This window comes from Myotis yumanensis, unplaced genomic scaffold (genome assembly GCF_028538775.1).
Source record: "Myotis yumanensis isolate MYYU_CA2020_CCGP unplaced genomic scaffold, mMyoYum1.0.hap1 SCAF_8, whole genome shotgun sequence".
Taxonomy (NCBI): Eukaryota; Metazoa; Chordata; class Mammalia; order Chiroptera; family Vespertilionidae; genus Myotis; species Myotis yumanensis.
The window spans coordinates 75778803-75791081 of NW_027223759.1; the positions used below are offsets into that span (position 1 = coordinate 75778803).

The 12279-nt window shown below is 39.5% G+C and overlaps 1 protein-coding gene across 2 annotated transcripts in view; it reads left to right on the plus strand.

Moving 5' to 3' along the window:
- The window catches only part of ZRANB3 (zinc finger RANBP2-type containing 3), a 249644-nt gene that overhangs the window by 154190 nt on the left and 83175 nt on the right, over positions 1-12279 (plus strand). For both annotated transcript variants that reach the window (XM_070423080.1, XM_070423081.1), the window contains exons 5-6: positions 753-984; positions 2757-2842. In XM_070423080.1, the coding sequence (XP_070279181.1) occupies positions 753-984; positions 2757-2842 (318 nt within the window). The remainder of the gene's footprint in view (positions 1-752; positions 985-2756; positions 2843-12279) is intronic.

The window sequence follows — 12279 nt, forward strand, 5'->3', positions numbered from 1 at the left end:
GCCGATCCCTGCAGGCCAGGCCGAGGGACCCCACCGGTGCACTGGGCCACTAGTGATATAATAAGGGGGATAAATATGTAAATGAATAATTTCATTATAGTATGATAAAGAATATTATAGACATTTGAACTATAGAGATAGTTCAAGAGATCAGGGATCACTTTAGCCCAATGTTTCTCCGCGTGAGGTGGTACCCCCTCTTTTCCTTATACTTCATCGACCTAGGGCCGGGGGCATTTTCGTTGTCATTGTGACAGGGAATCTACTGGCCTTGAATGGGAGGGTCCAGGAATGTGAATGCCCTTCAGGGTGCTGGACAGCCCTGAGTACTAAGTATTGTCCTGCTCAAAATCCCAGTGGCACCTGGCTTAAGAAACTGCTATCTTGTTTGTGGGAAGGCTTCCTGGAATAGCCAACTAATATTTGAGTATTCACTTTCTTCATGATCACAGGTGCATGAAAGCAAACGTTCTCACAGTTATCTTCTTATCCTAGTAAAATATAGCTTGCTGGATGTCAATGCTTCCAAAGAGCATTTGACCAAAAAAAGGTTAGATTTGATTAACAAAGTTTTAAATTTTGGATTAGGGTTTATTATATTTAAAGACTATAAAGTCTTAAGAGAAATTGGGTTTCAGTGGTGGTACCTTCTGCTCTTATTTTTCCTTGTGTTTCTTCCCAAAGAGTTGTATTGTTTATGATAAATTGGTTACTGAAATAGTATTTTTAAAGTACATGGATTTCTTTTCTAGGAGAATATCGACCAGCAAAGTGACGGTTCTGGGTTACGGTCTCTTAACGACAGATGCAGAGACTTTGATAGATGCACTGAACACTCAGAACTTCAGCGTAGTGATAGTGGATGAATCACACTACATGAAGTCCAGAAACGCAACTCGCAGCAAGGTTTTATTGCCAATAGTACAGAAAGCCAGACGAGCCATTCTTCTGACGGGAACCCCCGCTTTGGGAAGGCCTGAAGAGGTATTAAAATCCTTATGCTTGGGCTTAAAAAACAAACAACCAAACAAACAAACAGTCTAGAAAACAGAATCAGTCACCTGTGAAATGTTAAATTAGATTCCACAAATGCCAAAAGAGCACTTTGGCAATTTCTAGACTGCTCTTAATGATTACATATATCTTTTACTGTGACTTTTATCTAGTTACATGTGATCCTTAGCCATGCTTGTATTTGCTATAAAACACACACACAGTTTTTACCTTTATTACAAATTCGTAAATAACACTTGTGTTCTTCTGATTGTTCTGTGGCCTTAATCTTCATTTTATCCAGTCTATTTTACATTATAAGCTCCTTAGGATTAGAGTTGAATCAACTTTGTATCTTTTATAAAGATATATCTTTATATATTTTATACAGTATTGCATAACCTCTTTCTGTTTCTTTTTCACTTTAAAATCCATGTTTGGGAAGGTAGAGAACTTAGGTGTAGACCAAATAGAGTGTCCAATTAGAATAGAGGAATCAGGCATTTGAATGATGTCTGATTTAGCTTTTACTACTGTGAGAGGCAGGTGGGGTATAGAGTGATTAAAGGGTTGAGAAGAAGAAATAATGGGTGAAACTCTTATGAGTCTAAGGATTATTGTAACCCAGGGAAGCCCTGTCTATTAAAGCATTTATCTTAAACCCACATTTCAATTTTTAACATATACCCTACAAACCTATCTAAAAGAAATACAGATGGATGGATGGATAGATGACAGATAAATGTAGATGTAGTACATATACCTTCACCTACATATACTAGTATATTTTATATATGCACACATACACATACAGACCTACATAGTCATTAATTTTTGTAATTACATAAAAGCTAGAAATCGCCTATATATCCATTAATAGGAGACTGTTTAAACATTTTACAGTATGGCCCAGGTGGCGTGGCTCAGTGGCAGGAGGTCACGGTTCGATTCCAGGTCAGGGCACTTGCCCAGGTTGTGGGCTTGATCCCAGTAAAGGGCATGCAGGAGGCAGCCGATCAGTGATTCTCACTCATCATTGATGTTTCTGTCTCTCTCTCCCTCTCCCTACCTCTCTGAAATCAATAAAATCAATTAAAAAAAAAATTTTAAATAAACACAATGGGTTGCTATGTAACAGCAACAGAGCTTTGTTATTATAATACATTCATCAGAATTTTTTAAACGAAGTTAAAAAAAGCAATATATATGTACATTATGTCGAAGACATGTTTTGGGGGGACAAATTCTAGTTGTGTATGTATAATAGGACCCTATTCATGTTAATGAAAGAGACTATGTACCTATACTTATGTAGACATAGAAAATGCATAAATGTATGTTTAACAAAAGGATGCAGTTAGCCGAACCGGTTTGACTCAGTGGATAGAGCGTCGGCCTGCGGACTCAAGGGTCCCGGGTTCGATTCCGGTCAAGGGCATGTACCTTGGTTGCGGGCACATCCCCAGTGGGGGGCGTGCAGGAGGCAGCTGATTGATCTCTCTCATCGATGTTTCTAACTCTCTATCCCTCTCCCTTCTTATCTGTAAAAAATCAATAAAATATATTTAAAAAAAAAAAAAGGATGCAGTTATCCCTGAAGAACGGGATGGCAGGAATGAGGGGTGGAGGGGAAGGAGGGATCTTGAGGAAGAAGAGGTAGATTTCCTTTTTTACTTTTTATTATTTTACTAACTGGATTTATCATAGTAATAATAATTGACTAATAATATTTCAACATATTGAGAACACTTGCATTGTTACAGCTTTTTATGCAGATTGAAGCTCTCTTTCCACAAAAATTTGGAACATGGACTGAATATGCCAAAAGATACTGTAACGCACATGTCAGGTAAGACAAACTATTTTCTATAAGCTTTAATCCTCACATATTTACTGTGCACATGCAGCTTGATTAGTCATTCCTTGTTCCAGTGTTTTTCAAACTTGTGGAATAATTTCTTCAAGTAAAATCTTATGTATGTGATGACCTATGTATGAAATTTAAAAAAAGGAGTAGATAATGGCAATTTTTCTTCATTTTTAACCTTCCACTTACTTTATTTTTGGAATGATTTTTTTTTTTTTTTTGTATTGACTAGCTGAGCATGCACATTATGGGAAAGTGACAGACAGCCATTTTTCTTTCCAGGTAACCAGTGTTGGCAGTTTCTTATGTATTCTTCTGGAGGTACTCTATGCATGAAAAAGCACACATGATTATATATATATATATACACACACACAATAATAGTTCATTTTATTTCTACATATATAGTAGTATAATCTACACACTGTTCTGCAGTTTGCTGTCTTCATCTAATGTATTGGAGATTCTTCCGATCAGTTACTGAAAGAGTTTTGGCATTCTTTTTAAATATTGCTTGTGTTCCACTGTTTGGATGCACTATATTTTATTTAACTAGCCTACTGCTAATCGGCATTTGTTTGTGATATATAGCTGTTGCATACAATGCAGCAATGAATAACTTGCACGTGGTCAGAGGCCGTGTAGTGGCAAAGAGCATGGGAGACTAGGGGAGATCAGCAGTGTTTTATTTTCACATCCAGTGTTTACCAGATATTTCATGGTAGGAAAGTACCTTTACCTCCCTATACCTTAGTTTCTTCAGGTCTAAAAACAGAGAATGATATTTCTGCCTCAGAATTATTATGAAACTGACATGAGCTAATATTTATAAAGGGCTTGAACAGTAACTGGCACATAGTGAGAACTCAATAATTATTAGCTACTTTAATATTTCATGTCACACACAGGAATAAATCTGTAAGATAAATTTATACAAGTGGAATTGCTGGTAAAAAGGCCATGTGCATTTTTATATTTTACATATTTTTGACAAATTATGCTCCACACAAGTTATACCAATTGATATTCCCACCAGCAGGAAGATTGTCTCCCCGCACTTTGCCAACATGTTCTAATATAAAATGTTTTATCTTCCTAATGTGATCTGAGAGTAGTTTTAATGCATATTTGTTTTCTTATGTTATTAAATGTAGTCAAGATTTTTTTATACATGTAAAAGTCATTTGTGCTCTTTTTCAGTTAATTGTTTATGTTCTTTGCCCTTCATTCTACTAAATTTATTGGCTTTTTTTCATGTTGATATACTGTAAATCTGTGCATAATATAAAAATCAGCTCTTTGTGATATGAGTTCCTCAGACAAGATAGCACAACAAAAAAGAAAACAAGGACCTTTTCTACCAAAGACTGTAAATGTAGAAATCTTCAATATTAGTATAATCCAGAAACTAATTAAAAGGCCCAATATACTAACCATATGCAAATGGAATTTTTATAAGGAATGCAAGCATAGTTTAATATTAGGAAAAGTATTAATGTAATTTACTATGCTAACAACTCAGGGAAAAACTTTATCTTCTCCATATATGCTGAGAAGTAATTTGATGGAATTCAGCATCCATTCTTGATTACATATAGTCTTTAATAATAAATTTAAGGTGTATATATGTGTGAGTGTAATTATAACTGTATATACATATACTAGAGGCCCACTGCATGAAAATTCATGCACTGGAGGGGGTCCCTCAGCCCAGCCTGCCCCCTCTCACAGTCCGGGAGCCCTCAGGGGCAGGAGGCGACCCGGTGATCAGGGGAAGGTGATGCCCCATCACACTTCTGCTGCTGCCACTGCCGGCAGTGCAAGCCTCGGGTGGCCCTGGTTACCTGAGCCTCGGGCCGGCCCTGGGTGACTGGGGGCTGAGGGGACTGGGGGACATATGCTAATGTGAATGTGGTTTGGAGAAGTCTAGGTATAGCAGGGCTAAGGGGACTGAGCGCCGCCATCTTGTGGCTGTGGGCACCGCCATCTTTGAGGGCGTGGCAGCAATTAGCATATCCCCTCCTTATTGGCTGTGGGCACCTCCATCTTTGAGGGCGTGGCAGCAATTAGCATATTCCCTCCTTATTGGTTGTGGGCGCCACCATCTTTGAGGGTGGGGTGGTCAATTAGCATATTCCCTCTTTATTAGATAGGGTGCAATATATATGTTTATGTATATGTGTGCGTGTATGTTTTTAAGCCCAACGCCACCATCACATGAAACACTAAAATAAAGGCAAGGATGTTCACTGTGACCACAATTTACCTTTATTTTAGAGGCACTATCAGTTGTTTCTCAAAAGAAAAATAAGAGGTAAATACTGGAAAGAAAGGCAAAATTACCAGTATTTGCAAGACCTGAAAGGATCAGCTGAAAAATGTTCAAAACAAAAAAGAATTCATTAAGGTGTCCTTGCACAAAGTTGCTGTTAAAAATTCAGTCTTTCTCTACATAAATAATAAATAGTATTAAGATACAATGCCAAATAGGCATGATACCAGATATTGTTGGCAAGCACTTACTCACAATTCCTGCAGACTATAAATGTCAAAGTTTGCCTACATAAGCAAACACTAACTGGATTAGGACTTGTCATAAACAGCAGAAGTATATGCCTGTTCCTTTCTTGGTTATTAATACCAAAGTTGTTTCAAAGAAAAGATTATCTTTATGAAGTGCTTTATGATGGGAAGATTGTGGGCTATTTCCTGTTTACTAGAGAGAGCCATTTCAAGATTATTATTGTGCTTCTCAAATGGCATTTTCTTCTAGATTCCATTTCAAAAGTTTTATGTTATTCCTTTACTTCTTTACTTTGAAAGCACTATGACTTCATAGACTCTGATTCAAATCAAGTCACTTCCTGGCATTCTAAGTTAGTCTGTGAAATGTTAATTTCCCCCCATAATGTTTTGATTCTATGAAGGTGTCATTTTCACACTATAATTTTGCAGAAAGCAAATTATGGTTAGTTATTCAGTTCTATACTCATTTCATATTTGAAATGTCACGACTATATTCAAAATAAAGTTAAGTGAAGCTTGGACCAAAATCTAACTTTGCCATTATACAGTTTATTAAAAAAATAAGTGATAACAAACAAATATGCTAATGTGAATGTGGTTTGGAGAAGTCTAGGTATAGGTAACCACCTTTGATTTGAAAGGCACAGAGAGAGTATTACTCAACCAGAACATCCCGTACCCAAAAATCCCTTACATCATTCACCCTCCTAGGTTATATTTAGAGGAAGCTATAAATACAAATACGACTTGGAAAAGGCAGCACATTCAGTTGTCAGCCATTAGCACTTAGATCACCCAGCCCCCTCTGTCACTTTGCAGACATCTGCTGAGCTTAATGGCTTGCCCTGGATCTGACTTCCTCTTACTTTTTCACTGAGAAAGTAAGAAAGTCTTAGGGAATGGTAACTTCAATAAATGTCCTTTTACATTGAAAGAGAGGTCACATAGATAATCCAGCCAAGCACCCTGTTATCAGCAGTCACCTTCGAAAGCCACACTGTGGGAGGACATACTTGCCTTCCCTGATGTCATGCTTGAAGGTTAAGAATATCCCAGAATATCTTTATAGCCATTTATCAAATTTTCCTAAACTTTCTTTATCACTGTTATTTTGTGCTGGATTCACCTCATAGGAGAAATCGGTTGTTTAAATTTTTATGAGAGGGAAAATTCTGGGTAGTAATTCATATTAAATATATTTATAGCCTTTCCCCAAAAGTGTTAATTAATAGGTCATTGTCAGCTTCAAGAAATGTCTCTTATGAAATTGCACAGTTCTTTGTCCTCAGCACTGTCACATTTAATTCTCATCCATGGCTAAATAGAGGTCAGGTCTATTCCATTTGCAAATGGTTCAAATCTGGGAGAAATAGTTAATATCCTATATGGCAGAGACAAGTTTGAAAAATAATTAGATAAAAATTAATAGCATAAATTCTGCACTTATGCTTAGAAAGTCTGTTCTGTGTGGAAGTGATTTGAGAAATTCCCACCTATTATTAGCAGTTCAGTTCAAAAAGATTTATGGTTTTGAATAACCCTACACTAAATGGAAGTCAACTGTCTGTCATAACTGATAAAAATAAAGTAATATTAAGGCACATTATTTAAAGAAATAGAGTAAGGCCTGGCTCTACTCCACTCATTGATTAGAGTACATCTGGATTATGGTTTAATTTTTAATTAATCCATTCATCCAAAAAATGTTTATAGGTTATCTGTTATATACGATGCCATATGCTGGGTATCAAATATGCATTCAGTAACAAGACTCAATAGTCCTAACCTTCACTGAGTTTTTAATTCAACTAACTAGGAAATTATAGTTGTGATGAGTCATAAAAGGGAAGTGAAGGATGTTATGGTCGAGTTTAGTAGAGAGAACTGATCAAGTACAAAGGACAGAAGGAAGCATCTTGCCAGTGGTAGATCCCTGTTTGCATCCCAGGAAGAAGCCTTGAGGAACTAAAATAAATCTGGTTCAGTTGAATATTCTAGAGCTGATGGTGTCTTGGTCAGAGTCTTGTCCTTGATCATAATAGCAGTAAGAAGCATTGGAGAGTGTTTTGTTTTGTGTTTTAATTTTCAGTATTGTGGGGCTTTTAATTGTAATAAAATATACATAAGAAATTTACCATTTTAACTATTTTTAAGTGTAGAGTTCAGTGACATTAAGTACATTAACGTTATTGTGCAAACACCACCATCTCCAGAACTTTTTCATCATCCCAATCTGAAACTCTGTGCCCGTGAAATAATGACTCTTTAGCTCCCCCACCTAGCCCATGCATTGTGGGATTTTAAAGCATGAAAAGGATGTACATAATTATATTTACTAGTTTTGTTTGTTACTTTTTTGGGCAATAGTTTTGCATGGTTCAAAATTCCAAACCAATAGTACTGAGTATTTACTTTGAAAAATCTCTTTCACCTCAGTTCCCTTCTTTTAAGCAACTATATGTAGTTTTTATTTTCTATATTTAGTTTTTAATCTTCCCACAGAAATTGTGTGCATTTTCAAGCAAATGTATATTTTTACATAAGTGGTAGTATATTAAAAACATAAATGTTGTTTTGTACTGTCCTTATTTGTTCTTTTTTGGTATATATAAATAACTTCATTCTTTTTATGGCTGCATGGTATTATTGAGAATATATAATAGTTTCTGAGGTGGTGGAAAATTTAGGGAATTTGCATATGGTGATTTATCTTCTCTGTGAAATGGGAAGGACAGTCATGTGTTCAGAGAAATGGAAAACATAGAGGGTTAAAAGTTTGATGAATGTTGACATGGTTTGAAATTTTGCTTAATGGGAGAATGAGGTAACACGACTAGTGTTTTAGAATTGGTCACAGCACTGAGTAACCACTTGAGATTAGTGATTCTAGATTTATAGAGGAAGCAGTCTTTTCTAAGGTGCAATTTCCCCAGCAGCCTAAGTACAGGCTTGGAGAAGGCGCCATTGAAGATTCTTTTCCCCCATGAGCTTCTGATGCATAGACTGTGAAATTATGTTATGTTGATCATAACAATGCTAATGTATGGACTCAGAGATCAAAACAAGGTGAGGATGGGTGTGAAGGCAGGAAGGAATTTGTGGATATGGTGAAAGTGGAGCAGTCAGTTGACCGTAGGTCCTGATGGAATAGTAAAGATGTAGTGGGTATAAATGAAAAGGTGGACTAATCTAATTTATCAGGTAGAGGTATTTTTCAGCACTGTTTATAGCTGTAGGAGTGGAATGAATGGTTGGAGCAGATTTTAGAAGGTCATTGGAGGCAAGGAATACAAGGAATTGAGAGGGAACTATAAGTCCTATTTTAAGAAGCATGTTAATAGGTGAAAACATATCTGGAAAGGGTGACCAGAATAATGAGGGGATTTCATATTCAGCTGAACAAATACCTGATATTATTGATTGCCTGCTATAATTAAGACATTATTTCAGTGATGCTTGCAATAGAAAGATGAGAAAGACCTAGTGCCTGGTCTTAGAAAGCCTGTAGGAATTTTTTTTAAAAAAGAAAAGACCTAGAGGGAGTCTGTCTTTAAATATTTAAAGATCTGTCATTTTGAAGAAATTAGACTTTTGTCTTTGTGGCCTCAGAGGGCAAAGCTATTATCAAGGAGTGAAACTTAATAGGCAAGTAGATTTTAGTAATATGAGTAAGAACTTATAAAATATACATACTCATATATATGTACTTTTGAAAATAAAAATATATAACACTGTAGCAATAAAACTGGAAAGGAAATAATCTAACTATAGTAACCAGTAAATTATTTTCATTTTTTCTTTATGTCTACCTTGTCTGTAGATCTAATAATTTTACATAGTTTTAATGGAGCCTGACTGTAATGCTATCATTTGCTAATTTCACTTAGCATCACCTTGTCTCATGCTTTAAAATTATCTTTATAAGTTTATTTCCTTTATTTTTACTAATTTATAAGATAATTTACTGCTTTGGGGGAAATCATTTATATTTAATAAATCAAACAAAGAAAAAAATTTTAATTAGTAAAAAATCAACTAGAATTGCACTCTCCAGAGATAACCATTACTAATGTGTTTTGATAACTTTCCCTCTAGGTAGCTTCTCTGCTTAAGTACATAAAGATAGATAATAGATAGGTGGATAGATAAATAGATAGACAGACAATTTTATCTAAATAGAGCCATATTATACATACTCTTCTGTAATATGCTTTTTCATGTAGCACTATTTTTAGGATATCTTCTATATCAATAACTAAAATATATCATTTTCATGGGCTACATGATATTACCTTTTATACATAAGATACTGTGCCATGTATTTTAGATGTATTATCTAGAGTAAACTGAGATTTGGGAAGGTTAAGTAATTTGTCCAGATTACAAAACTAAAAGGTAAAAGAGCAGTAATTAACACCCCCTCCCCCCTTGACACCACCTTCCTTCCATTCTCTTTCCAGTGTTTGAATTATTTGGTAGTTCAGTGTCCATGTTTATATTGACTGAATAAATAGAATAAACAGATTAAATAAATTAACATTCTCTAATGAATCAAGTAGTTGACTGTTTCTTTCTTGGTTGACTTTTAATCTTATAGTTATCCCCGCCCCCCCCCCCCCCCAAATCTTTTGGTTTTCTATATAGCCATCACTTCTTTTTTTTTACTCAAAGACTCCAACAGTTCTGTCAACTTCCGAAAGGTCTTACAAGCACATAAATAATCTTTTTTCTTTTTCCTGGAGGCCTCCCATCCCATTGCTTCTGTTCTACTCCAATCTGGATGGTTTTTCTTTAGGTGCTAGAGGCCCAGTACATGAAATTAGTGCATGGGTGGGGTCCCTAGGCATGGCCGGCAATCAGGGCCAATCAGGGCCTTCCAGCTGCCAGCCGGGGCCTCCCTTCCCTGGCTGCCAGCTGCTGGCTGGGGCATTCCTTCGCCAGCTGCCTGCTGCCTGCTGGGGCCTTCCTTCATTCCTTCCTTGCCACCCCCTGGTGGTCAACACATGTCATAGAGAGTGATAGAACTGCTAGTCTCCCGGTGAACTCCCACGGGGACACTTTGCATATTAGCCTTTTATATATATATAGACTAGAGGCCCGGTGCACAAAAATTTGTGCACTCAGGGGAGGAGGGGGGTGCCCCAGCCCGGCCTGTGCCCTCTCACAGTCTGGGACCCCTCGGGAGATAACGACCTGATGGCTTAGGCCTGCTCCCGGGTGGCAGAGGGCACGCCCAATCCCTAGGTGCAGCCCCTGGTCAGGCTCAGAGCAGGGCCGATTGGGGAGTTGGGGAGCCGCCCCCTGTCATGCACAGAGCAGGGCGGATTGGGAGGTTGCGATGCCACCCTCAGTCATGCTCAGGGTAGGGCCGATTGGGGGGTTGGGGCACTGCCCCCTGTCACACTCAAGGCAGGGTCAATGGGGAGGTTGCGGCGCCACCCCCTGTCACGCACAGAGCAGGGCCGATCAGGGGGTTGGGGCACTGCCCCCTGTCACTCACAGAGCAGGGTCGATCAGGGGGTTGGGGAGCTCCCCCATGTCACTCACAGAGTAGGGCCGATAGGGGAGTTGGGGCACCGCTCCCTGTCACACACAGAGCAGGGCGGATCAGGGAGTTGGGGTGCTGCACCCTGTCACACTCAGGACAGGGCCAATGGGGAGGTTATGGCTCTATCCTGTCACACACACAGCAAGGCCCGTGGAGGGGGGTTGGGGCGCCACCCTCTATCACCCACAGAGCAGGGCCAATCAGGGGGTTGGGGCGCTGCCACTGTCACACTCAGGGCAGGGCCGATGGGGAGGTTATGGCTCTACCCTGTCACACACAGAGCAGGGCCCATGGGGGGGGGGGGGGTTGGGGCGCCGCACCCTGTCACACACAGAGCAGGGCTGATCAGGGGGTTGGTGCACCGCACCCTGTCACACACAGAGCCACAGGGCGATCAGGGGGTTGGGGAGCTCCCCCCTATCAGGCACAGAGCAGGGCTGATCAGGGGGTTGGGGCGCCTTCCCCTGTCAGGAACAGAGCAGGGTGGATAGGGAGGTTGTGGCCTCGCCCCCTGTCACTCACAGAGCCGCAGGGCGATCAGGGGGTTTGGGCACTGCCCCCTGTCACGCTGATCCTGGTGCCGGGAGGCCTCGCGGCTCCGCTGATCCCGGTGCTGGGAGGCTTATTACACTTTTACTATATAGGATAGAGGCCTGGTGCAAGGGTGGGGGCTGGCTGGTTTGCCCTGAAGGGTGTCCTGGATCAGGCTGGGGTCCCCACTGGGGTGCCTGGCCAGTCTGGCTAAGGGGCTAAGGGCCGTTTTCAGGCTGGTAGGTGACTGAAGCTCCCAACTGCTCCTTTTTTTCCTTTTTTTTTTTTTCTATTCTGGGCCAGCTTTATCTCTGGGGCCTCGCTGCTGAAAGCAGGTTTCTGGCCTTTACCTTCTGTATTTGATACAATGTTGCGGTCCGGCTGGCTGAAGCCTGGCTGACTGAAAGCCGGTTTCTGGGGTTTTGTTTAGCTTCTATATTTGCAACATAGTTGCTTAGAGTTGCAGCTGAGAGGCCGGCAAGTCAGGCGGGGAATGTTGGAGTTCGCCATCACTGGAGCAAGCAAGCCTCCCTGTTCGCTTCAGTGCATGGCTGCCGGCCGCCATCTTGGCTGACAGTTAATTTGCATAAGGATATGCTGATTAGCCAATGGGAAGGGTACCGGTCGTACGCTAATTACCATGTTTCTCTTTTATTAGTGTGAAGAGCCATCGTCCTGTGTTTTCTGTTGCCATTTACTCTATTAGATTCCCAAATTCCTGAATTCCATCACTTTTTTTCTTAATTTATTTTCTGGTCTTCTTTTTAATATTTTATTATGGAAAAATTTCAATAGTATAATGACACCCCCACCC